The 26,867-nt window shown below is 56.9% G+C and overlaps 1 protein-coding gene across 6 annotated transcripts in view; it reads right to left on the reverse strand.

Moving 5' to 3' along the window:
* RASA3 (RAS p21 protein activator 3) overlaps positions 1-26,867 on the reverse strand; it is a 135,038-nt gene that overhangs the window by 45,474 nt on the left and 62,697 nt on the right. For all 6 annotated transcript variants that reach the window (XM_050767002.1, XM_050767007.1, XM_050767006.1 and 3 more), the window contains 2 exons: positions 17,522-17,625; positions 6,919-7,013 (listed from right to left, as the gene is read on the reverse strand). In XM_050767002.1, coding sequence (XP_050622959.1) covers positions 6,919-7,013; positions 17,522-17,625 — 199 coding nt within the window. The remainder of the gene's footprint in view (positions 1-6,918; positions 7,014-17,521; positions 17,626-26,867) is intronic.

A 26,867-nucleotide genomic window follows, 5' to 3' on the forward strand; every position in this document is an offset into this window, starting at 1 on the left:
TGTGCGTCTGCCTGTGTGTGTGGCTGTGTGTGTCCTTCTGTGCATGCAACTATGTGTGTGAGCAGCTGTGTGTGCATCTGCCTGTGTGTGTATCTGCCTGTGTGTCTTCTTGTCTGTGTGTGTGGCTGTGTGCATGTCCTTCTGTGTGTGTGTGCGACTGTGTGTGTCCACCTGTGTATGCGTGTTTGTCGACCTGTCTGTACATGCAACTGTGTGTGGATGTCTGCCAGTGTGTGCACCGCCTGTGTGTACATGTGACTGTGTCTGCCTGTGTGTGTGTGCGGCTGTGCGTGCCTATCTGTGCGTGCCGCTGTCCCTGTATTTGCTCCAGCCTGAATGGCACTGAATGGATGGAATGAACACAGACTCATCCATGCATCAGGAGCTCTGCCTGGCCCGGCCCTGAGCTCTTGCTCCTGAGGCTCCAGCAAGGCCAGGGCCTGTTCCCCAGGGCTTGTCACTGCCTGTGGGAGGGTGGGAGGGTGGGAGGGACGGGCAGAATGCGTGGCGCTAAGACGTGGACGGCAGAACCGACGGCAGCCCTGCAGCATGTGGCCTGGTGCAGAACCTCAGATGGAGCAGGGACCTCGCTTAGGCCCCACCAACCTAAATGTTAAAAAACCTTAAAGTTCCTTCAAAAATCTTCCAGACACCTAGCCCGCCTTGAGAGGTAAATCACCTAATAAGAAAAATAAACCATAAAATAATACCCAAAAAATTAGTCAAGAGATATTTATTCCCTATACAAGTTAAAAATAGCATCTTCACATATGCCACTAAGCTGTTTTTCAAAAACCCAGACCCTCAGCAAACAGATCTACCAACACAGACCACAAATGCAGGGGGGATCACAGACCCGAACCCCAAATGCCAGGCTCTGTTCTGTGGCTGTCCACGGACTAAAGCAGTGCCCTGAACACCAAAAGACAGGAGGAAGTGCCTGGCCCGAGTAACTGAGAACCCACCGCTTCATCCCATTCTTAAATGGCGGGCGCAAACTCCCTCAGGACAGAAGTGTTCAGATTAGAAAGAGGCTGTGCAGATGGAGGCAGCTCGATTCCTGTTAGGGAGCTTCAGGAAGAGTCACGCCGCATCGGGGGTCGTGGTCCCCAGCAGCAGGTTGCGGCCCCCATGTGCTCTCCTGGCTCCTGGCAGCAGGCTGTGCGGCCCCCGTGTGCTCTCCCGGGTCCTGGCAGCAGGCTGTGCAGCACCGTGTGCTCTCCTGGGTCCTGGCTGGGTCCAGGGGCACCTGGCTGGGCACCATCAGGTCCTGAGGCTGCTCTGTTCCTGCAGCGTGAATCCTTCCTGACCAGCTGACTTGTGCGCTTCCGTCTTCTGCTGATTCGGGAGTGGGAACAAACAAAATCCACCCCTGGAAGGCCCTTTCTCCTGCCAGAAAAGTCGCTGAGTAAATCTGCAGGTGCCAGCGCAGGCTGGAGAATCCCAGAACGTTTAGAGGTTAAACGACACAGTTCTAAATAACACACAAATTGGAGAACACAAGACACATTTTAAAATGTTCTGGAATAAACAGAAATGAAAGTGTTACTCATCAAAATCAGTGGGACAGGCCGGGCGCGGTGGCTCAAGCCTGTAATCCCAGCACTTTTGGAGGCCGAGACGGGCGGATCACGAGGTCAGTAGATCGAGACCATCCTGGCTAACCCAGTGAAAGCCCGTCTCTACTAAAAAATACAAAAAACTAGCCGGGCGAGGTGGCGGGCGCCTGTAGTCCCAGCTACTCGGGAGGCTGAGGCAGGAGAACGGCGTAAACCCGGGAGGCCGAGCTTGCAGTGAACTGAGATCCAGCCACTGCACTCCAGCCTGGGCGACATAGCAAGACTCTGTCTCAAAAAAAAAAAAAAAAAAAAAAAAAAATCAGTGGGACGCAGCGGGAGCCGTGGTCAGGGTTTGACAGAATCTGGAGTACCGGCCGCACAGACTAGAGCAGAAGGGAGATCCGAACCCTGACCTGAGCTCAGGGCTGGGAGACTGAGGAAAATGAGCAAACTAAACCCAGAGCCCAAGAACAGAAACCAGAAGTCAGATCAGAAACCAACAAAGAAAAATCAAAGCCAAAGGCAAATTCCTTGAGAGACCAATAAAATTAATAAACCTCTAACCAGGCTACCAAGAGCAAAGGGAAAAGGCACAAATTCCCACAGGAAAGGAATGAGAGGACCTGGCTGCCGATCCTGGCACCTGCCTAGATGCTGCACTGAGGTCCCTGGCACTGCACTCCTGCGAACTCACAGACGTAGCAAAGGGGCCCAGCGTCCACCACGGCTGAGGTCCTGACAACGCGTGGCTGCAGTGTCACCCATGGGGCCCTGGGCAGGGGCTACTGAGGGGTGTATGGAAACTCCATACTCCGCTCAGTTTCCCTGTGAACACAGAACTGCCCCCAAAACAGAGTTAATTTTAAAAAAGCAGCCAGTGGTCCCCATCCATCTTTCTCAGGAAGGCCTTCCCCAGGGAGAGAGCAGTGCGCGGGACCAGGTCAGGGTCCTGGCCCCCGCAACCGGCTGCTGCATCCCCAGCTGGGCGGGCAGCAGCCCAGAAGGCAGCCAGGACAGAGGCGCCTTGGATGCAGGGCTGTTCCACGCCGGCTGCAGAGAGGAGACAAAGTCAGCGGGCAGGTGAGAGGGGACACAGAGGCCACGAGGAAGGAAGCCTAGCCTTGGCCCTCTCCTCCTGCAACCCTGGAGAAACGTAAAAGCTTGGCCCTGGATGACAGACAGTGACTTTGTTTGCTCTGAAAATCCTTCCAAGAGGACTGTCTGCTGCACAAACACAAAATTCCCAGAGGCTGTAGCAGGAGGCTGGAATTTCTATCCCAGTCACTGATTTCATGGTGCAACTGGAAGGCTCCAAGGGGGAAAATACGCAGGTGTCTCTCGGGCGGACAGCGGACCCGGGGGTTTGCTGTGACCCCTCGCAGGGCCGTGCTATTTCCTAAATACGTCACAGATGCACTTGAATGCCCGGCTTATAAAGGAGCTCAGTGACCCCCCAGGCGCCCAGATCACCGCGATGCCTCGCTGTCACAGGCAGTGCCCCCGCTGGCATCTGACGCTGACACTGCCCTGCGCCGGGGGAGGGTCAGAGAGCACAACGCTGCATCATAAAGTGATTTAACGAAGACTTTCCAACAGTGTCCATTCCAGAAGGAAGCAAGAAAGGTTTAATTGTGTTTCCCCCACTTCTGCGACGCACTCACTGGCCTCCCCCATGGGCCATGTCTGTGACACTTACTGTCCGGCCACGGGACGCTTCCTGGAAATCAGAGCGGAGGGACTCAAGGAGCCGCACTGCCACCCCCCTGCCTTCCTGAAAACAGTCACTATGACATCTTACGATAAAATGGCGGCCCTGAGACTGGAGCTGCTGCTGCTGCTTCTTTTGAGATGGAGTTTCACTCTTGTTGCCCAGGCTGGAGTGCAGGGGAACAATCTTGGCTCACTGCATCCTCCGCCTCCTGGGTTCAAGCGATTCTTCTGCTTCAGTCTCCTGAGTAGCTGGGACTACAGGCACCCACCACCACGCCCGGCTAATTTTGTATTTTCAGTAGAGATGGGGTTTCACCATGTTGGTCAGGCGGGTCTCAAACTCCCAACCTCAGGTGATCCACCCGCCTTGGCCTCCCAAAGTACTGGGATTACAGGCATAAGCCACCAAGGCCAGCCTGGAGTTGAGGTTTTAAAGGTTGGCTGGAGTCCAGCAGGGACGCTGCTCCCTGTCACGGCCACATTTTGGGCGGCGTTGTGGCTGACTGCGTCGGCAGCACCCGCCCGGGTCCAGCGGGCATCGGAGAGCACTGACCCTGCCTCCTGCCCTTTAGACAACAGCTCACATTTGCCTTCCATAGAGCGCAAATTCCCGGGAGACTGACACCACTTGGTCCAGGATCCTCACGTTCCGGACAGTGAGAGGCAGGCTTGAAGGACGCGGGGCTTGGCCCTGGGCACGCCAGCCGCCTCGGGCGTTAATTATGAGAGTCTACCAGCCGTGAGATCAGCCGGCGGCATTCTTTTTTTTTTTTTTTTTGAGACGGAGTCTCGCTCTGCCGCCTGGGCTGGAGTGCAGTGGCCGGATCTCAGCTCACTGCAAGCTCCGCCTCCCGGGTTCCCGCCATTCTCCTGCCTCAGCCTCCCGAGTAGCTGGGACTACAGGCGCCGCCACCTCGCCCGGCTAGTTTTTTGTATTTTTAGTAGAGACGGGGTTTCACCGTGTTAGCCAGGATGGTCTCGATCTCCTGACCTCGTGATCCGCCCGTCTCGGCCTCCCAAAGTGCTGGGATTACAGGCTTGAGCCACCGCGCCCGGCCAGCCGGCGGCATTCTTATTTACAGCTTCGTGGAGATGAAATGTCTGAGTCCTAATTGGTGTTGCACAGTCTCCCCTGTGATGACTGTAACAACAGCCCATCGACAGGCAACCGGACCAATAGCACACGCTTCGCACCTCGGATCATTCCTCAGCCTCAGAAGGAAGGAGGTTCCGATACCACAAGTGACCTGGAGGACGTCGTGCGGAGCGACATCAGCCTCAGGAAGACCAGCAGGGCAGAGCTGACTGCCATGAGCCACGGGGAGTGGCCCGCATCAGAGACAGAGTGCGATGGGGCTGCCGGGGGGAGGAGGGACGGAAGCGCTTGAATAAACCTCTAGCCAGGGGACAGAGGGGACAGAGGTTCCGCTTTGCAAGATGAAAGGAGCTCTAGAGATGGGTGGTGGTGATGGTTGTACAATATTATGAATACATTTAATACTGTGCCACTGCATTGGACATTTTAAATGGTTAAAATAGTAAATCTCATGATGTCTCTATTTTACCACATAAAAAACTGGAAAAAATAGCATAGAATACACACAGAGAGACACACGCACAGAAGCATGTGCCTGTGAACTGGTGAAATCTGGGTAACGTCCGTGGATGGCACAAATGTGGGCATCCTGGTTGGTGTTGCACCAGCTGCACAGGGCGGTGCCTGGGGAAGCCGGGAGAAGGGAGCACGGCCTTCCGTTTTCGGGGCAAGGAGGAGATTCGCCCCTCGCCACTCCTGTGTACTGTTTTGGTGTCTTCCTATAAATCTATAACCATTTCAAAATTAAATCAATCTAAAAAAAAGGCAAGAAAGAGGACAAGCTACACCTGCCAAAAAAAAACAAACTTGAATCTGAGGAAAACGATAAGGCTGCACTCTGCCTGCTGCTCAGAGACCCCAGCGACGCGGGTATCCCAGAATAGAAGTGCCGGGAACACGCAGGCGGGAGCGGCCCAGTCAGCAAGCCCCGCCTCCTCCCGGGCAGCACGTGGGAAGCCCCGCCTCCCTCCCCCAGCAGCACGTGGGAAGCCCCGCCTTTCTGCTGGGACTCCAGGGTCCGCTGAGCAGCGCGCTGGGGCCCTTGTGCTCTGGGGCTGCGAGGACAGTCATTAGTTCTGCAGTAATCACAGCGTCCTTCACTTTCCACAGCACGTGTGGGTTCCCCAGCCAGCGCTTTCCTAGGAAGCGGAGTTAATTAAGTGTGAAGCACAATTAGCACAGGTCCTTTAGGGCAGGGCCATTCCCAGGGCCTCTTGGCTCCACTCCTTCATTTCCGTCCAGGGCCTCACCCCGTCCCCCTGGCTGGGCTCACCGTCAACTTCATGAATGAGCCCTTTGCTGGCCATGGGAGTGTGCCCAGCCTGTGATCTCAGCAGATGGCGACCTTGACCCAGTGAAGCGCAGAGGACGAGGGCTCCCGGGGAAAAAGGGTTCCCCGGGGACGAGGGTTCCCACAGGACACCAGGCCATCCAGTCCCCTGGCCCAAATCTGCCCTGGACCTGTGGGCACGGAGCCTCCATCCGACCCACCCAGTTGCCTCTGCTGAAGTCTCAGGCAAAGTTCTCACAAGGAACCTATTTTGGGGATTTGTCCCGGATGCCAGCCTCCAGGTGTAAAATAACAGTCACCACCACCACTTTACAATGTGCCAGGCGCCATCGAGTGGCACACACACCATTCCAGCCCGCTTCACAAACCCACCCAGATGGGGAAACTGAGGCTTGCAGAGAAGCAATCCGATGAGGGAGCTGGCTCCAAGCCTGGCGGCCTGTGCTGGGACTCTGCACTCAGACACACACTGAGGTCCCAGCCAAGGACCCACCCAGGAAGCCCTCCCAGGTTCCAGGGTCAGGCCACAGTGCCTCTTGCTTGTAGTCTTTGCAGCTGCTCCATGTCATGGACCAGGGCTCAGGGTGACCCCACAGTAGCTCGTGCAGGTTTGGGCTGGGCAGACTGACCCCCACTACTCCCTCTCTTACAGGAAAGCCTGGAGCAGCTGTTGCTGGGCAGCTGGGCACCATGCGACCGTAGCAGCCGTGAACACAAGGGTCTGGGACATGGGTCCCAGCACAGGAGCCCCTGGTCTTGCGTGGGGAGGTGGGACAAGCTCCTCCCACTGGACAGGGCGGGGGCCAGCGCCAGTCGGCACACAGTCCCGGCAAGGTGGGGTGAGCCCCTGGCCACTTCCGACAATGGACACTCGGAAGACCAGCATGTTCTTTCAGCTCAGACCCTTCTTGGTGCCGAGTGCCAGGGAGCAGCCCATCCAGGCAACTGTGGGGAAGCGAGGGTCCCTGCGGGCTGACCTTGACTCGGCCCTTCCCCACTCGTGTTCTCTTGGCCCTCAATTACGTGTGCCTGTCCTTTCTCACCGTGTTGGTTTTTACAGCTGCCTCAGTTGCTCATGACAAAGGAAAACCCAAAATCCCTGAGCAGAGCCTGGGCATGCTCCGAGCACAAGCAGGCTCATCGTTATTCCCCGTCGAGGCCGAATCCCAACCTACACCTTCAGCCACAGTCAGAGCCGTGCGCGTCTCGAGGCCCCACGGCGTCCTGGGGCTCGGTTTCCAGGGCTGTGCCGAGGGTCTCACCTGCACCTCCGAGTCGGCGTCCACGTGCTGCAGCTGGAACCAGGTGTCCCTGTTGTGGTACTTCTGCAAGTCCTCCTTCTGGATGGCCACCTTCCCTGCAACACAAGCAGAGGAGACTTCACCACAGGCACAGTCCCAGAGCCAGGGCACCTGCGAGCAGAAGCCAGCCCATCATCACTGCAGCTCATTTCCAACAGCTTAATTCAGAATGGGGCACCGGCTGGGCGCGGGGCTCGTGCCTGGAATCCCCACGCTTGGGAGGTCGAGGGGGAGGGTCGCGTGAGACCAGCCTGGGCGATATGGCGAAAACTTCTCTACAAAACAAAAAGAATGAGCCAGGCATGGTGGTACTGTATCCCTAAAAATTGATACTAAAAAGTCAAAATAATCAGGTGCAGGGGTAAGTCTACGCCATCTCCCTTCCAATAAGGCGTTCGGGAGGCTTCGCTGGGAAGACACGAACGTCCAGTCCATCGGCAATGCGCACCTCACTTTCACTGTGGTCTGTGGCCAGTTCTCACGGCGGGAGGCACATCGGAGCTTGCTGGGTGCACAAGAGCCCTGTTCTCACAAATGAACACCTCATGCCTCACACACCACCAAGGCAGCAGCATCACGCCTCTAGAGAGACACGTGTGCACCTGTGCGAGCCACAGCTTGAAACACACGTGTGCCTAGAGTTAGCTTCTGTGTGTGAACATGCACACACGTGTGCATGCATGTGGGTGCTCGGGTTATTCGCAGGGAGAACTGACAGCTAGAATGAGTTGCCACCTTCCCACACGACATGGGTTGGTCTGAATCCGTGCCTCTAAAGTGTAATCCTCGAGCCGCCTTCTGGGACCCCTGGAGAGCCCGAAAGTGTAGATTCCTGGCCTTCTCCAGACAGAGGAGAACAGAAGCTCTGGTGTGGGCCGGAATCTGCACCACCACAGGTCCCTGGGCACTTCTGTGGGCCCCAAAGTCTGGGGACATCCACTCTAAACCATTTCCTGTGCCTTAAACAGACTTAGTACTTTGGAGCTAGACTTCCAATGAAAATACGTATCAGAATATATTTGTACAATATACATTTACCTAGTATGGATTTATATGTGTAAATTCGTATCTGTAACCATTATTATCTGCTCATACGTTCACCTCATTCAAGAAACATTCTCATGGTGGGGTAAACGCATGCTCATCCCATCCCTGGCAGGACAGGGCTTGCCAGGCACTGGGCACTGAGCCGTCTTCCATCCTGCGTCCCCTCGCAGCACCACCACGTCAACCCTGCCACTGGCCTCCGCACACTGCGGACCACTCCACCCACCACGGCAAGCACCCACGCAGCACGTGCACCTCTGGTGACAGACGCACGTGAATTCCCAGGGAGTCGCACACACGTGACGTCTGAGCCCATCGCAGAGCACACGCGAGAGCAGGAGTGAGGAAGGAAATGTTGGCAGACCCCTCGCGTCTTCGTTCTGCACCCAGAAACACACACATCCTCCTTAAGGATCCTGGTCCAGTCACCAAAGCGAGAAACTCTGGGTCCTGGCAGACCCCGGTTCCACCACAGCATCCCCAGCTGCAGGGTCTGAGCACACTGTGCACAACCCAGGCTCCAGGGAGCGGCCTGGGCCTCCTACCCAGCCACCCTGCCTCACACCAGGACAGCAGAGCCCAGTCTAGTTCTCTCCTCCAACTAAGATCCTTTTATATTTCCGCATCTCAAAAAGCCTCCGCAGGCTCCCGTCGGAACAACCCCGGCCTGGCATCTGACAGTCTCACGCTTTGGCCTGACTCGCTGTCCAGCCTCAGTAAATTCGGGAACACTCCACCGCCAGCCTCTCACAGGTGCCATCTCAGTCAGTCCTGCGGTGACCCTGGAGGGGCAGGTCCCACTCTGCACACCCCAGAGACAAGCAGGCTGGGGCTGCAGGGAGATGGAGCTTGCGTCCCCGCCTTCCTGCCAGCATTCCTTCCTCCGTTAGCGTCCCCACCCTGCGAGGTCTCAGGACGCATCTTCCCTCAGGAGCTCCTCTACCCCACGGGCTCAAGCGAGCGAGACCTCTCAGCCTGACCGGTCTGTTCCGTGACTGATCTCAGAGCCCGTGGGCCTTGGCCACCAGGCCCCTCCCTTGTCTGCGAACTCGGAGGGTCTGAGACATGCCCAGCTCAGCACCAGCTCCAGACCCTGTGGGACAGTGCAGGGTCGGCCACATGATGGGGGCACCACGTGGCCACAGGACATGGTGGGAGGTGCGGAAGGTGGAAAGAGGCACAAAGACGCTTTCCAAGTGCCCAAAGGACAGACGTGGAATCAGCACGGTTTGCCTCCAGTGCCGCTGACCCCTGCCATGCACCTCAGCACCTTCATCTCGTGTCCCAGGGGAGCCGGCTGCAGCTCATACTGTCCACTCTGCAAAGCAAAGCAGCCCTGGGAACAGCCCTGGAGGAAGCCCTTTCCCAGCTCTGGGACCCCCGTTCACAGCCAGGGCCAGAGCTCCTTCCCAGCAGACTACAGCTCCGGGACCCCCGCTCACAGCCAGGGCCGGGGCCCCTTCCCAGCAGACTACAGCTCCGGGACCCCCGCTCACAGCCAGGGCTGGAGCCCCCTTCCCAGCAAACTATAGCTCCGGGACCCCCGCTCACAGCCAGGGCCGGAGCCCCTTCCCAGCAAACTATAGCTCCGGGACCCCCGCTCACAGCCAGGGCCGGAGCTCCTTCCCAGCAAACTACAGCTCCGGGACCCCCGCTCACAGCCAGGGCCGGAGCCCCCTTCCCAGCAAACTACAGCTCCGGGACCCCCGCTCACAGCCAGGGCCGGAGCCCCTTCCCAGCAAACTACAGCTCCGGGACCCCTGCTCACAGCCAGGGCCGGCCAGTTCCACAGCCTCCCACACATAGATACAGCACACAGACACTCGTGGGTTCGTATGATCAGCCTCGTGACCTCGTCGGCTCAGCTCTTGACACACAGACTCACACAGACCATCTGGAGCTGCACGGGACGCTGACACCACTGAGGGCAGGCGAGAGCCAAGGCAAGAACGAAGGGGACCGGTGCAGAAAACAGGCCCCAGCACATGTGGGAGAAGGAGCACCAGGGAGACTCAGAGAGAAACCCAGTGACACACACACTCCATGGACTCCCTCCAACGGCCTCTAATGGCGCAGACCACGAGATTGGACGACAGCCAGGACACCTCCTCCTGGCCCGCTGCGTCCCCTGCCCTCCCACCAGCAGCCCTGGGCAGGCGCCTTTGACTTTCCTACCACCCCCCCCCCCCCCCCCCCCCCCCCCCCCCCCCCCCCCCCCCCCCCCCCCCCCCCCCCCCTCCCCGCCCCCCCCCCCCCCCCCCCCACCCTCCCACCTTTGACTTCAAGGGTCCCGAGTGGGGCTCTGTCCTCTCCTCTGATGACGGCTGCGTGGCTCCTGCCAAACCTCCCCTTTCCCCCACAATGCAAACCTCAGTTTTGAGTCTCACAGGAATAAAGCCACATGAAAGCAAAAATTTCTTAAAACTGAGTTGGGCAATATATTTCAGTGAAAAGGGAAAAGTCTTCAGACTCCAAGACTCCTTCAGCTGGACAGGAGGGTCAGTTTTGAAGTCAGAAGTTTTAAATACTTGCAATGTCACTGTGTCTTCACATTTTTATGAGCTGAAACTGGGACAGGAGAAGTCACATATTTACGTGGACAAGGATCTTGTAACTGGCACATGATTACAAGTCTTTATTTTTAGAAGTACTTCACTTAATTTTTTAATAGGTAACAGAAACAGAACAAAATCCACAACATTCAAAAGGATTTAAAATCCCTTCAAGAAGGGGATCCCTGCCCCCGCCCCCTCATTCCCGATGTGGGGTCACTTCTGTCACCAGCCCCCAACCTCTCCTTCGAGAAGCCAGCCACGTTCAACAATGGGGACATGGGGACGTCTGAAGCATGCGTGTTCCTATCTCCAGATGCTGACCTGAGAGAACGCCTGATCCGAAGGCCACGGCGTCTACTGAAATTTCTCTGATGTGCCCAATCCATAGGGCTGTCCCCACCTATGTGAGTCACACCAAAAAGTTGACCGAACACTCGGCCTCCCTTTCTCGCTTGGGCAAAGGTGGCGGCCTTCTCACCACGAGAGGCGGGAAGGGTCGCTTTCTTCTGCTGCATCTGTGCTGGCCAGGCCCGTTCAGAAAGGAGGAGCCCTGGGTCTGGAGGGCATCAGAAAAAGGGGAAACAGCCACAGGACACCACTCAGCGAGAGCCGCCGAGACGGGGAGCGCGGCCGAGACGGGGAGTGCAGCTGAGACGCACGCGCCTCGCTCTGACCCCACCTGTGTCCCAGCCAGGGCCACAAGGAAAAACAAAGGCCATACAGATCCCAAAGGAAGAAAGAAAAACCTTTATTCATAGAATGTACAAAAAAAATCTACAAGCAAAGCTAATAGAACTAGTGGTGTGTTTAGCAAGAACAGAGAATATAGAGTCAGTAGGGAGGCGTCAATGACCATGAAAATTAAACAAAAAAAGCACCATTCACAAAATTATGTTTTTAGGTTTGTGCTTTTGGTGGACTACCTGAGAAATCTTTGACCACTCCATTAAACACATAAAACACAGAGAAATAAATGTTTTAAATGTGTAAAATGTGTAGGTTGAAAACACGTCACAAAACACGGATGAGAGAAATTGCACAGACTCAGGCATGTGGAAAAATATACCATGTCCATGGCTTTGAAGACTCAATTTTGTTAAGATATTAATTCTCCCCGAATTATAGATCAATGTAATCCCAGTCAAAATTCCTGTGGGACTATTTTGGAAATTGAGAAGCTCATTCAAAAATACATATGGCAATTCAGAGGATCCAGAATAGCAAAACAAGTTTAAGAACAAATTTGAGGACCTTACACTACGACGTAAGACCTGCTATGAAGCCACAGTGATCAAGACGCTGGCACTGGCATGAGGACAGGGGAGCATACATATGGCACAGGGCTTGGGGCTTAGCCTCAGAGGGTCTCCAGCTTCACTCAGGAAAGAATTCGAGAAGGAGGTGGTGGTGGAAGAAAACAGAGGCGGCAGTGTGATAGCTCTGAAACCGCTCCCGCAGAGCAGGGCTCCCCACAGGCGGGGTGCTGACGGTGGCAGCTCCGGGCAGTCCTGCAGTCTTGTTTATGCTCGCTTTTAACTATGTGTCAATTAAGGGACAGATTATGCAGACACTTCTAGAAAAAGGGTGGTAACTTCCGAGTCACGGGGTTGTTCCTATGGAAAGGGGTGGTAACCTCCAGGCCTTGCCATGGCGATGGTAAGCCGACATGGCGCACTGGCAGGTGTGTCTGATGGAAGGCTCCTTCCACCCATCCCTGTGTTAGCTAGTCCTCAATTTGGTCCGGTGTCCGAGACCTGCCTCCAGAGTCCAGTCCCGCCTCCTACCTCAGACGGAACAGAATACAGAGGCCACAAACAGACCCACGCAATGCGGCCAACGAAGCCAGAAATGTGCCAAAGTCATCAATGGAGGAACGGTTGCCTCTCAACCAAGGATGCCGGAACGAACGGATGTTTACATGGAAAAAACGGAATCCCGACCCTTTTCTTTGTGCCGTAAGTGATAACTAGCTTGAAACAGATCATAGAACTAAATGTAAACGCTGAAAGCACACGCTTTCCCGGAGAAAACTGCCACAACCGTGGGACAGGCAAGACTTTCTTAGACATGACACCACAGGTACAAATCATACAAGAAAAAAATTTGATAAAACCATCAAAATTTAAAACTTCTGTTCTTCAAAGACAATGCTAAGAAAATGAAATACAAGCCACAAACAGGAAGAAAATATTTGCAAAGCACTCTTGTGATGGACTCGTATCCGGAATACATGGAACGCTAAAAAATAACAAGAAAACAACCCAATTAAAAGGGCAAAAGATTTGAACAATTTACCAAAGAAGGAATAGAGCAGCCACTAAGCCCACGAAAAGTCCTCAACGCCGCTCTTCACGGACACGTAATCAAAACCACAGTGAAACAGTGCACACCTATGGGAGTAGAAACGTTAACTAGAGAATAAAAACTCAGACCTCAGGGCTGGGCAGGATACAAACACCTGCTGCTCTCACCCGCTGCTGGAGAGAAGGCGGACTGGGCGGCCACCTGGAGACACGGTTGGGTAGTTTCTAATGAAAGTAAACACACACCCTACAGTGGGCCCAGCAACCTCACTCCCACGTATTTATCTCAGAGTAAGAAACAGAAACATTCTCCACATAAAGACCTATCCAAGAATGCGTACGGTGACTTTATTCATAATTCCTGAGGATTAGACACAATCCAGCCAGTGGATGAGGCCACTGAGGTGCGTCTGTATGATGGAAACCCACGGGCAGTGGGAGGGGGCGACCTGGCTCACAGCCACACAGTGTAGGACCAGCGCGGTGGCAGAGGGCAGGTCCCTCCAGGGTTTGACTCACGTGGCCTCCTGGAAAAGGCAAAACGGTGGGAACAGGCCCCAGAGCAGTGGCTGCCAGGGGCTGCGGGCCAGGGTAGGAAATCCACCCCGAAGGAGTGTTCTGGGCTGTGGGAACGTATCTCAGCTGTGGTGCTATCTACACACCTGCATACGCTGCTGAAGGCTACACCTAAACACTGAACTTTACCTTATGTCAGTTGCAGACCACCTGATTTATACACAAAGGATGGAGGTCTCAGCAGGGCGCGGTGGCTCCTGCCTGTAATCCCAGCACTTTGGGAGGCCGAGGCGGGCGGATCATGAGGGCAGGAGATCGAGACCATCCTGGCTAACACGGTGAAACCCCGTCTCTACTAAAAATACAAAAAATTAGCCAGGCGTGGTTGCAGGCGCCTGTAATTCCAGCTACTGGGGAGGCTGAGGCAGGAGAATGGCGTGAACCCGGGAGGCGGAGCTTGTAGTGAGCAGAGATCACACCACTGCACTCCAGCCTGGGCGACAGAGCGAGACTCCCTCTCAAAAAAAGAAGAAGAAATGAATGGAGGTCTCACTGCACCCCCACCCCATTGGGAAGCCTCAGAGAGGCTCTAGGGGCTGGAGCGGCAAATGGAGGGGGACGTGGGGCTACCAGAGCCGCCCCGAGGAAGGTGGAGGCCTAGCGGGAAGAGGAGGGAGGCCCAGGATGGGGGGCGGAGACCCCGGTGCTCCTGACTGACAGCAGTGAGCCAGGCCCGGGGCATTTCCCGGTTCTGGCATCTGCTGGGAGCCATAGTTTCTGGTCTGTGCTCCGTGGGTGCAGCGCCCGGCAGCCGAGCCCAGGCAGAGGCCGCCTCCCTGCGCCTGGAAGCCTGAAGGCACCTGCGCCCCGGTGTCCCGCAGGCCGCGGCCCTGCGGCTGGGAGCCCGGCTTGACTGACAGTTGCCACCGGCAGCAGCGCTGTGGGCCGCGGACCGGGGACAGAGAAGGCCGGTCACGCCGCCCAGGGCCGGCCCACGCCGGACACTTCTTCCCTCTGCGCCTGCTGCCCCTGGGAGGCTTCCGACCTGCGGGAGCTGACTGCAGCCGGTGGAGGGGCGGGGTGGGCTGGGCAGGGCTGAGGGCGGGGCTTTATTTCCCGGAGTCTCCCGGCGGCTTCTGCTGCCTTTATCGGTTAGAGTCGCCACCGCCCTCCCCCTCCAGGCTAAAGATGCCCTCCCGGCCCCAACCCACACCCCCGACCCCATAGGAGTGCGTCCCCACCTGCCAGTGCACCCCTCACTCCTGGACCTGAACTTGCAGCTGAGCACAGCTGTGGCCGCCCCAAGGAAACTCGCTGGCAGGTGGGGTTTCCTCAGGGCGTGGGCAGCTGCTAGAAACAAGAGAACCAGGAGAACCACGCAGCCAGGAAGCCAGTGGGCACCGCGCACTTCCACCCAGAAGCGCATTCCCCAGAACCTGGTGTTTCATGCCCAGTAACAACATAATTACCATCATAACGATAAATCGTTACCGGAGATCCAGACAGCCATCCATTTTCATGGCTGTAAACGCCATAGTGAAACATCTAAGTCCAGTCACCATAACCGTAAAGCCACCAAGAACTGCTAGCAGATGACGTCAACAGAACGATTAATAAACATCTTATTTGGTTATTTTCAGAGCACAAAACTCCGGAACTAACTTGATCAGTTTCTCTTACTAAAATGTGCAAAAAAATTTTTTTAATTTCTTTTTCCTTAGGGTTATCACTCAAAAAATGTCTCATACACCTTCCAGAATGAATCAAGTCCCTGTGGATTCTCGCACATAAACTGAGCTGGTGATGAGGCCTGACACGTGGTGCCCAGCACAGGCTGAGCCCCACCAGATACACCATTAGCCTCGGCTGAATAATCTGGATTCCACATCTCCCTTTCTTCCGGGAAAGCCCTTGGAGGCCCCTGGCAGTTGCTGAGAACACGGGAGCGAGACACAGGCATGCGGGGCTCTGGGAAGCTCCGTCCAGTGGACACAGCACAACAGGCAGAAGAACCACAACCAAGGAGGGTGGCAGGGGAGGCAGGCCACGGAGGGCAGCTGCAGGGTCAGAGGCCGTCTCCTGCAGCAGGCCCCAGTCCCGGAGGCGGGCATGGCAGGATGTGGGGATGGAGGAGGAGGTGCCTGAGGAGCGGGGTGCAGAGCAGCTGCGCCCAGAGGCAGGAGGGAGAACTGCCAGCCACTAGCCCTGGAGCCGATGCCCTGGTCAGAGGGAGAGAGGAAGAGGGAACCCTTCCTCAGCGCCCAAACAGCTTGAACGCGACTCGAAGCTATGGGCGTGAACCTGAGGGCCTCCCAGGCAGACACTGAGCAGTGGGGTGCAGGGGTCATGCTGGACCCTCAAGACCATCTCACCAACAAGGCTACACGAGGCCCAGCACAGCAAGACCCTGAAGGGGTCCAGGTGCCCACCGCACTCAGGAGCACAAACACCTTCTGCAATCGCGTTTCAGGGCCAGGGTGTCCATTGCGGAAGCACCCGGCACAGCGTTCCTGCTCAAAATGAAGTCAAATGTCAATGATCTGAGATCCATGTGACCCATTCCATGTATTTTCTAAACAAACTCTGGAGACTTCTATGAAAAGCACAGCAGTTTCTAAGAATAATCATTTGGGTACAGCGAATAACAGTCCCAAAAATGTCCAGGTCCTGACCCCTGCAATGGTGAGGGGGCACAGGCCTTATCAAAGCCAGGTGAGGGTCTGCCCAGCCCCAAGGGCCTCTGGGGTCACAGCTGCCACCCAGCCAAGCCCATCTCAACGCCAGGCAGAGCGCGAGACCGGTCAGGATGGGCGTCTGTCTCCTTGGCTCTGTCAGGGGACTTGCCATGGAGGCCTGGGACACAGCAGAGTGCAGACAGGAGTCTACCAGTTACCCGCTAGCCAGTTTCTCTCATGCCCTCTCTCTCCCTCAACGTCGTGCTGACATGCACTAGCTGCCGGCCACCCAGTGGGGACAGGCTGGGCTTTAGGACACTCAAGCTCTGACGTGGACCTTTGGCTGTGCCTCTCACGCTTCTGTGTGCCAAGCACCGGGAATGGATCAGATCACAGATCCTGGACCACAGCTCACAAACAGAGGGACATGGACGATGAGGAAAGCCCACAGCTGAGGGACACCGGTGAGCGCTGGGGAAAGGGGGCAGCTGGCGTGGGACGGAGAGGCCATGATGCAGTATGGGGAGCCAGTGTGAGCAGTGAGCGTCAGATGGACGCGCCCCCCACCCCCTGCACAGCACCCTCGTGGCCTCGCTGGCCTCCTGCACTTGTGGACCCTCAGGCTGCTTGGGGCGGAGCTTGGGGTCCTCCTGGGGGACTCCTCCTCCCGCCCTATCCCACTCAGCATTCCGGCAGCCAGGGAGACGAGGAGCCTGCACCACCCGGGGTCTGGGCTCAGGCTGTGGCAGCCAGTACACACTGGCTCCCCGGCCACCCGTCCTGGGCGTGAGCTCAGGTGCTGCAGGACCCTCCTCCTTTCCTGGCTCTCCCGGCGACTCGGCGGGAATTAGCCTGATACCCCAGCCTCCCACGCCTGCTGCGTGAGGTCCGCTCCTGATGGGGTCCTCTGGCTGCATTTAGGAACAAGGAGCTCCCTGAGTAACCTGAAGTCCACTCTGCCAAGAGGCCCCACAACTTACAGGACGCTGCCTTCCTGCGATCCCCGGCAGGGCTGCCCATGAGCTTTCTCCAAGAAAACCGGGGGAAACTGAGCCCACACGCCCCCACCCCCACCCGCCCTTCCCGTGCCCACACTGTGGGGACTGAAGTTAGGACAGGGACAGCCAGGATGTGGTGAGGAGGGAGGGCCCCACGTCCACGCAAAGGTCCCCCCGCGGATGCCCCGGGGAGAAGCCCTGGGAAGTTGTCTGAAGAGGGTCGGGGACGCTGTGCTCTCGCCTTGAGGGGCCACGGAAGCCTCAACTGGCAGCCCTCACTGACCTGAGCCTGGCGTGGTGCTCCAGCAGGGACCAGACGCCAGGCCAGATCCCGAGAGCGGATCAGGAGGAACAGCCAGGGCTGCCGTGACCCCTCAGCACCATCCCGCCAGGCTCCGGGCTGAAATGCTAACACTCCCCTGGCACAGAACAGGCGGAAAAGGGGAAGTCAATGCTCATTCATCACCTACCTATGATGGAATCCCTCCGGAAAACGTCTCTATCGAAAATGTAGAAGGACAGGTGACGAAAGCTCCGAGGAATTTCACAGTAAAAGTCTTCTCCGTAAAAGGGGCTGGAGAGAAAGAAAAGCACCAGTTAGAACACAAGCCACGCTCCTCGCCTCAGCCCCAGGGGCACACACGTGTGCTCTTAGTTTTAAACGTGCCATGAGAACGCCCTGCAGTGCGTGGCACGTGTGAGACATGAACCTGCAGCTCCCTGTGGGGTGAAGGGTGTTGTGGCTGCGTCCCAGCCTCTACCTCGAGCCTTTGCACTGCACGGATGAACTGTAACTGGGCTGCCTGGCAGTCCAGGACGCTGAGAGACCTCCACAGAGACCATGGTCACTGCCTGAATGACTTCCATGGTACATGCTCAGGTCTAGGTCCAGCCTCAGGGACACTGTGATGTTTTGAAGGTACCTGGTTTGGGGCAGGTGGTGGCTCCCTTTATGGATTGAATGTAAAACACAGCACTCCAGTGCCTTGCCCGGTTCCTTTTATCCAGAGATCCAGTACAAAGTCCTGACTGCCCAGCCGTCCTCACTCCTGGGGGAGGCCCCCGCGGCTGACTGTGCTTACAGAGTGCACGGCTCAGGCTACCCACGCGTGAGTCACCCGGAGATGCAGCCGCCCCACAGATGGAGACTTCAAATAACTGCAACCCCAATAAAGAAGCAGAAGCCAACGGGCTTTGCCATTCAGCAAACCCCCCTGCTGTCCTGGGCCGGCACAGGTGGGGTTAGGTTCCTCCCCGTGCCGGACCTGTTGGCAATTACCGTGGCGCACGTACAGCTACCACCAACTCAGAACTCAACACAAGCCCACTTTCACGCACATTTATGCTAAGGTCCAAAATAGGAAAGATGTAAGTTATTTAAGGAGGAACCATTCCGATAGAGAGCAGAGGAAGGTCAACGGTGCTGGGCCAGGTGATCGTCCACACAGTCACCAATGGCGCAGGCCCCACCCCAGCCACACACAGAAATGAGCTCAGACCCCACACTATGTGTAAGGGCGTAAGGGTTGGAGCTCCCAGCCTCTGAGAAGAAAACGGGGATGAACCTGCACCCAAAGATGTCTTAGATCTGTCACCCAAAGCACAAGTGCCAAAAGAAAAATAAATGGAAAATCAGACTTCCATCAAAATTAAAAACATTAAAAACTTGTTTGCATTAAAAGCGTTATTTAAAAAGTGAAAAGGGCCAGTGCGGTGGCTCACGCCTGTACTCCCAGCACTTTGGGAGGCTGAGGTGGACGAATCACCTAAGATCAGGAGTTCGAGACCAGCCTGGACAACACGGCAAAACCCCGTCTCTACTAAAAATACAAAAATTAGCAGGGCGTGGTGTGGGTGCCTGTAATTCCCAGCTACTCGGGAGGCTAAGGCAGGAGAATCGCTTGAACCCGGGAGGCGGAGGTTGCAGTGAGCCGAGATTGCACCACTGCACTCCAGCCTGGGTGACAAGAGCAAAACTCAGTCTCAAAAAAATAAGAAAAATGTAAAAAATTACAAGTGAAAAGACAGACTAGAAAAAATATTAGCAAGTCAGTTATCTGATAAAGGACTTGTATCCAGAATTTATAAAGAACTCTTATCAGTTTAAAAAGGGGCAAAAGATTTGAACACACATATCACCAAAGACTACAAATGACCAACAATGTATTAAAAATGCTGCATGTCATTAGCCCTTGAGAAAATGCAAATTAAACCACGAGATACAGCACAGGCAGAGGCCCAAACCTCGGGCCGTGAGTGTAGCTTCCCGGAGCCCACGTGGGAGGGGCCTGTAGTCCAGGCCCCAGCCCCTCCCTCTGCAGCGGCCTTAATAACAGGCATTTCATTTGGATTTCACTGATTTCATAATTTTTATAACTGGGTCACAGACTGAGTAACGTTTACTCAGAAAACCATTTTTTGTCATAAAACACAATCTTCTAAAGGAGGCCTAAAATACCTACATTGTTGTAAGCATTTTGGAAACACAGCAGTATCCATTTACACACAAAAGAAACATCTCTTTATCTTTCAATGAAGGCAGAATGCTCAGGGACTTCCACTGACTTCCTCGTAGCAGAATCCTGGTTCATGAAGGCCCATTAGAAAGTCACATTTCCTTTAAACACATTCTCACGTTGGTCGTTGTTGCAGGCGCTTGAGTGCCTCTGATTTTCGTGGGTCTGCCTGGGCACCGCCAAGATCTGATGTCAGGGACCCCCAGGGAGAAACACCCTGTGCCCGTGGTGTGTGCCCACAGGCACGTGTGTGGGTGTGTGCATGTGTGTGCCCATGGGTGTGTGCGCCCACAGGCACGTGTTTGTGTGTGCAAGTGTGTGCCCATGGGTGTGTTCCCACAGGCACGTGTGTGGGTGTGTGCATGTGTCTGCCCGTGGGTGTGTGTGCCCACAGGCACGTGTGCGTGTTCATGTGTGCCCGTGGGTGTGTGTGCCCACAGGCACATGTGTGGGTGTGTGCACGTGTGTGTCCGTGGGTGTGTGCCCACGGGCACGTGTGTGGGTGGGTGCATGTGTGTGCTCGTGGGTGTGTGTGCTCACAGGCACATGTTTGTGTGTGCTTGTGTGTGCACGTACGTGTGTCCCCACAGGCATGTGTGCGTGTTTGTGCGTGCAGGCATGCACCCGGAGCACTTGGGTCACACGTACACAAAGGCACCACAGATGCGCCCCGCACAATGCGCTGCTTTCATGACAAGGCGAGGGGTTGTCACCCCGCCCCCACACTGTGTAAAGTCACAGCTGCAGGATCTCGGGGCAGGACGCGTACTCCCCGGGCAGCGCCCTGCTGCCTCCCCGGAGGAGCTTGGTGCTCTGCAGACAGCGTCCCCACTGGCAGGAAAAACCACTGTCAACCTCAAAGCCAAAAGGGACACCAGATGCGCATTTTAATATTCACAAGGCCTCAGGTGACGAGCTACTCACAGGACACACGTTAACAATTAATAGTAATTCACAAAACATTTGAGGTTTTTACAACAACAAAACGGCCTCTTCTGTACGTCCCAGAGCAACTTTCAGGGCCACTGAGGCCGAAGCGACGGCACGAAGCCGTGGTGCCTGAATGCGCAGACAGAGCCTGGACTCAGTGTTTCCAGTCCCGCTCGCTCCCGGCAGAGCCCAAAGAACCAAGGGCTGGAGGCTTCGCTTACTGCTCCAGAATGGCAGGTGCCCAGGCTGTCCCGGCCGCGGCACATCTCACGCGAGAAGCCCAGCGGGAGCACGCACAGCTCCTGGCCTCGTGGCAAATGCATAACCAAAAGGTGTAAATCAAGCTTCATTCACCACGGAGGAACCTCAGAACCACAGGCACCGACAGCCAAGCTGCCCGAGAATGGAACGGACGCCCTCCACTGGCACACACTCCAGCAGCTGGCTTGTCAGGAAGCTGTGGCAGCTTCAGAGCAACCCAGGGCTCGGGGTTCACCTGGCCACCTCGCCGTGAGAGGGTGTCACGCTTCCCAAGAGCCCCCCACCCCCCACACAGACACTGAGGACCCCACCACGTGGGCCTGTGCCTGCCTCGCAGGAACGCGGGGAGGAGGAAGTGGGTCAGGCTGGACTGCATGTCTGATGTGTGTCCGATGTGTGTCCAGTGCGTGTCCGATGCGTGTCGTGCATGTCCGGTGCGTGTCCAGTGCGTGTCTGATGTGTGTCCGGTGAATGTTCGGTGCACGTCCAGTGCGTGTCCAGTGCGTGTCCGATGCATATTCGGTGCGTGTCCGGTGCGTGTCCGATGCGTGTCCAGTGTGTGTCCAATGCATACTCAGTGCGTGTCCGGTGTGTGGTGAGGGTTGGTGAGATGAAGATGCCAGCGTTGAGCACACCCCACACACAGGCGCTGTGCACCTGGCCTTTGACCCGGCACACTTCCTCACCGTCCCAATGCACAGGGTGGGAAACCGAGGCCCTCCGACATCTGATGAAACGAAACTATCCCAGGGATCGTGCCGTGACTCAGGCCATGCTGTGTTGCTATAAACCGCTTTTACGTTTAGAAAGGGGCACGTCCAGTCTGATAATTTCACGGAGTTCGTGTGTTTTCTTGTAGCTTCCTCTTTCTGCTATTTTTATCTCTTTTTATTGAATGGATTTCGGGTTTATTTATGAATTTTAAACACCTCAATTTCCATGGACAGGTGTCAGCACCACCAGAAGCCTCACGGGACCCTTCCAGGTGCCCAGCCAGCAGCCTCTGCCCCGAGCCCCCGCCCCCCCGAACCCCCACCGCCAAGCAGAATCACAGTGAGAGGAGTCACTTGGCAGAGCAACGGAACACCCCTCTACCGGGCAGCGCCCAGGGACACCGCGCCTCAGCCCCGCTGCCCAAGCCCTGCCGCGCTGCCCCCGGGGAGCACGACTTCTTCCGGCTTCCACCCAGCAATTTCTCGAGCAACGGCTTCGGAAACCTTGCTCCGGAATGGCAGAAGGGAGGCAGCGCTTTGGGGTCCTCTCTGCCCCCCTGCTAAGAGGAGCTTGGTCCTCGGGAACCTCGCGGTCCCCCCTCCTGAAGAAGAGGAACGTCGCACTCACATTTCCATTTTACACCTTTGCAGCCGAGAACGCTGGAGCCAGAACGGGCTCCAGCAAAGGCGACGGTGAGCGTTTTGCATCTCTGATGTCGTTTAGTCTACTGGCTCCAGTTGCCTATTTTCACGTTCCCCTTATTTCATATAACTTTTTAAACTTAATAAAGTTATGACTGACTTTGTTTCCTGCAAGTCACCTCAAGTCTTTCAGGAAACCAGGCAGGACATCTGCAGGCGGCCGGCCGGCCTTATCTACGGAGCCCTGAGCCACCAACCACCGTGACCAAGCGTCATGCCCGCGAGCCGGACGAGCCCAGGAGGGGAGAGCGGCTGGACTCCGGACGCGAAGTCCACACGGACGGAGCAGCGGGCAGGGCTGCCTGTGAGGAGGGATTTAGACCAGGAGGCCGCTGGGGAGCCTGCCCAGAGGAGGAGGCTGCCCAGAGGAGGAGGCATCCCACGGCAGTGGGGTCCGGAGAGGCGGCAGCGCTGCAGGCCTTTGCGCTCATTTTAATGAAGGCTCTGCAGGGTTTCAAGGAAAGATGGAGCCGGTCCCTGTGCCAGAATAGAGGGTTCGTTCAGCTTCTTAGACCGATGATTTATTTAGGGAATAAGAAGGGCGATTCCAGGGACAGTGGAGGGCCCCACAGGAAGGAAACCCCTCCCCGCAGTGATGGCACAGAGCCAGCCTGACGCCCAAGGCCACTGTGCCATCATCGCCCGGGAGCCCTGAAGAAATGCCTGGAAGAATGCAAACCCCCAGCTCAAGGAGGAGAGTGGAGGCCGTTCCCCACCTTCTGGGGGCAATTAACAACCTCCGAGAATGAACCCACAGCTTAAACCCACAGAACCTCCGCCAACCACACCCAGACCTGGAAGGGGCACCTCTGGCCGGGGCGCTCAGCACGAGGGGACCCAGATCAGTGGCTTCCCTGGGGCGCGGGCTCGGCCTGCAGGCTGGAGGCTGGAGAGCTGCCATCCTGGCACACGCTGGGTAGATGCGGGTGTTTCCAATGTGCTAAAGAGTGCAGGGCCTGGCTGCGGCGCTCGGAGGCTGGAGTCCTGGAGGTCGGTGGGGGGCGGTGAGTTCCCAGGTCACTTCCCCTGCTGCACGTTTTCTTCACTTTCCTGTCCTATTCGTTCATTTTAGCATGGAGGTCAGAACCAGCCGAGAGAAGCCCCTGCCTGGCCACTCAGGTGGTGTGAGGACGGGGGCCAGGGCCGCGAGCATCAGTCAGCTCCTAGAACTGCAGGTTTGTACCTGCAAACGGGGCACCCGAGTGACATTCCTCCAAGACCCCCGGGATGCCACAAGCCCCACGGAGACCGCGCACCCGGCAGGGGCCAGCTCCAGACGCTGCTGCTGGGGCAAGGCCGTCACCACCGTCCACGCATCCAGCAGGAAGAGTGGATTCCTCGGGCGTGAAGCTCACAGCTCACATCGTCTATGCACCTGCCCGACAACCTCTCCCGAACCTGGATTCCCACCACAGAATTCAATTCCTCGGGTGCTCACCGTCCCGTGACTTGTGGCCACCAGACTGGACCTGACACACACAGACCATCTCCTGTTTTGCAGAAAATCCTGTTGGGCCAATTCCAGAGCTGAAACACAGTGTCCACTTGAGGGTCCAGACCTGGCGCCGCCCTTGCTGGAACAGCATCTCCTTCCCTCTCAGAGCAACGCCACTGATGCCCAGACCAGCACCCACGCCTGTCCTCGCCGGCCCGACAATGCCCCTCCCAGGCCCTGCCGCTCGGAGGACTGGTCACGGGCACCGTGGACTATGCCGACCCGCAGACCCCAGGGACCGGGCCCTGCCGCTGTGGACACAGGTGACCCTGCCCCTCGCAGGGGAGCTGCTCTCCTCCTGAGCCCAGGAGTGCTCGGGAACATCCACCCCAATGAGAACCAAAATCAGGAGTTGAAGTGGGAGTTGAAGGCCAGAGCCTTTTTCGAATAACTTCCCTAAGCTCTTTTAAACACCTGCATCCAGGCCAGATGCAGTGGGGGAGGCCATGGCAGAAGGGCCACTTGAGTCCAGGAGTTAGAGATCAACCTGGGCAACACAGCAAGACCCCAACTCAACAGAAAATTTAAAAATTAGACAGGTTTGGTGGCGCACGTCTGCAGGGAGGTGGAGGATTGCTTGAGGCCAGGAGTTCCAGGCTGCAGTGAGCTGTGACCACACCACTGCACTAGAGCCTGAGTGACAGAGCGAGACCCCGTCTCAAAAAACCCAACACCTACACCTCCTGTATCGTCATAGCACAGTCCCGCCTGGTGCAGCCGCCGTCGGGCTCCCGCGCAGCTGCTCCTCCCACCTGATTCAGGCCCTGGTGAGCTTCACAAGGCCAAGGGGACGTCAGTCTCCACCAGGAAGACCATACAGCACATCTAAATGTAAGACTCTGAGACAGACGTCACTGAAGCCCACCCGAGGCGGCACAAGTACCCACACGGGCCTTGCCGGGGGAAGCACGAGTTTGAAGACAGAATCTTCCAGGGACGTCCACGTTTCAACGCTGCCTTGCCAGAGGCCAGTTCCCTCATCTCTCAGCCTCAGGACACCGCCCTCTCGCAGTGTGGCCTGCGAGCACAGGGGGCGCTCGACTGGGGAAGGCAGTGGCTCTGCCCCCAAAGCGGCCTCCCCAGGCCACGCCACTGCCTGGCTCAGAGGTTTCTTCCTCTGCCCTACACAGTGAGACAAACACATGGCGGGGCCTCCCACACGCCAGGCGCAAGCAACTGGGGGCACCTTCGATGCCTTCGGCCCCGGCCAGGCGTGGCTCACCGGACACAGAAGCCACGGTGCTGTCTCCCCACGACTGTTTCAGCTGCGCGTCCCCGTTCCACACTGTGGGAACAGCAGCCAATGAAGCAAAGTCCCGGTCCCGGGGAGCCAAAGAGCGCACAGAACCACAAACGTCCAACGCGCAAGGCTGGCGGGGGCGGCACTGCGGCCTCGCTCGGGGCCAGGGAGGCTTACGGACGAGTGAGCGCTTGAACGGGGCCGTGGACGGTGAGGAGACCGCGGGAGGACGAGTGAGCGCATGAATGAGGCCGTGGACGGTGAGGAGACAGCGGGAGGGGTCCAGGCAGAGGGACACCAGGTGCAAAGCCTCGAGGCAGCAGGGCTTGTGTGTGGTGAAGACGTAGGAGCAAGGAGGAGGCTGGTGTGGCCCGGGCAGGGCAGGACAGGAGGATGCTGGGAGCTGAGGTCAGGGGTCAGGGTGCAGCTGAGGCCACGTGGTACGGAGCAGACATTTCGCCACAGCGGCTGGGAATGTACAGGCCCCGTGCAAGGCACTGGACGGACGGATGCATGGACGGGTAGGTGGGCGTGCAGGGAGGAATCGCCTGTCTCAGCTCAGCAGCCGGGAGCTGCTCAGGCCTGGGCACAGCAGACCAGGAAGGGAAGGTCACCCGAGCCTCCACAGGTGGGGCTTTCCGCAGGCAGGGGGCAGCGGTCCAGCCCGAGAGGCCACAGTGCCGAGCAGATCCTGGTTGTCCTCATAGGGACCACAGAAATTCAGTTCTGGCAGAGCCGAGACTGCCGGGAAGCCAGAGGGGCTCCTGCAGGAGGTGAGGGGCCTGTGGAGACGCGAAGGGCCAGGACCACACACGCCCCGTTCCGCTCCGCTTACAGCGAGGCAAGCGGCGGGCAGGAGGCAGCTGGAGCCACACCCGCCTGAGCTCGGGGCAGAACTGTTCCCCCAGCGCTGTGCCTCGCCAGCCTGGAGCTGCTGTGGTGTCAGTGGTCAGCTCAAGTCCAGCCGCTTGAAAGGGAGGCAGAGGCCCCGCCTTCCCTGAGGCTCCCTGTGAAGAGCAGGAGGCTGGGCCCTCAGGAAGCCGCTGGCCAGGCTCTGCCACCCCCACAGCCGGCAGACGGAGCCTGGGCACTGCACATGGAGACGTTTCTTCTTCCCGAGACCTCGCACAAAAATTACTCACTTAAAAGCGCTTAGAGTTTTTTCATTTTTCCAGTGGCAAATATTTCGAGGGAATGCCACAGAAACAGCCACATCAAAACCCAATTCAGTTCTCCCTTCTCTACCCCCCACCAAGGCCGGGGACACGCTCTCAATGCATGAGGCTTGTTTAGGTCTCTGTGTTTTTCCTCTTAGAACTGCAAACTATGGTTGCCTGGAAAGGTTTCTAAAAACCCCAGGCGCCCAGGCCCACCTCAGAGAACGGCTCTTCAAGGATGATGGGTTATGAAAGAGGAACCCTGTGGGAGGCTGAGGCGGCAGATCATGAGGTCAAGAGATTGAGACCATCCTGGCCAACATGGTGAAACCCCATCTCTACTAAAAGTACAAAAAAAAAAAAAAAAAAATTAGCTGGGTGTGGTGGCGCGCACCTGTAATCCCAGCTACTCAGAAGGCTGAGGCAGGAGAATCGCTTGAACCCAGGAGGTGGAGGTTGCAGTGAACCAAGACTGCACCATTGCACTCGAGCCTGGGCAACAGAGCAAGATGAAAGAGGGAGGAAAGGAAGAAGGGCAGGGGAGGGGAGGGGAGGGAGGGGAGGGGAGGGAAAGGGAGGGGAGGGGAGGGGAGGAGCCTTGAAATCTCCACTAGCCACAGAGTCTAACACAATCCTTAAGCGAACTGCTCGTCACAAAGCGTGGCAGGCTGCCTTCTCTCCAGAGGGCTTCTGGTGCCCTGTCCACTGCGGCGGCAGTGGGATTCAGCCGTCACCTGCGCTGGAGGTGGTAACTCCATCTCAGACTCAACAGGGGAGGTGTCTGCACAGAGCGCACGGCGCA

This window comes from Macaca thibetana, chromosome 17, assembly GCF_024542745.1.
Source record: "Macaca thibetana thibetana isolate TM-01 chromosome 17, ASM2454274v1, whole genome shotgun sequence".
Classification (NCBI taxonomy): Eukaryota; Metazoa; Chordata; class Mammalia; order Primates; family Cercopithecidae; genus Macaca; species Macaca thibetana.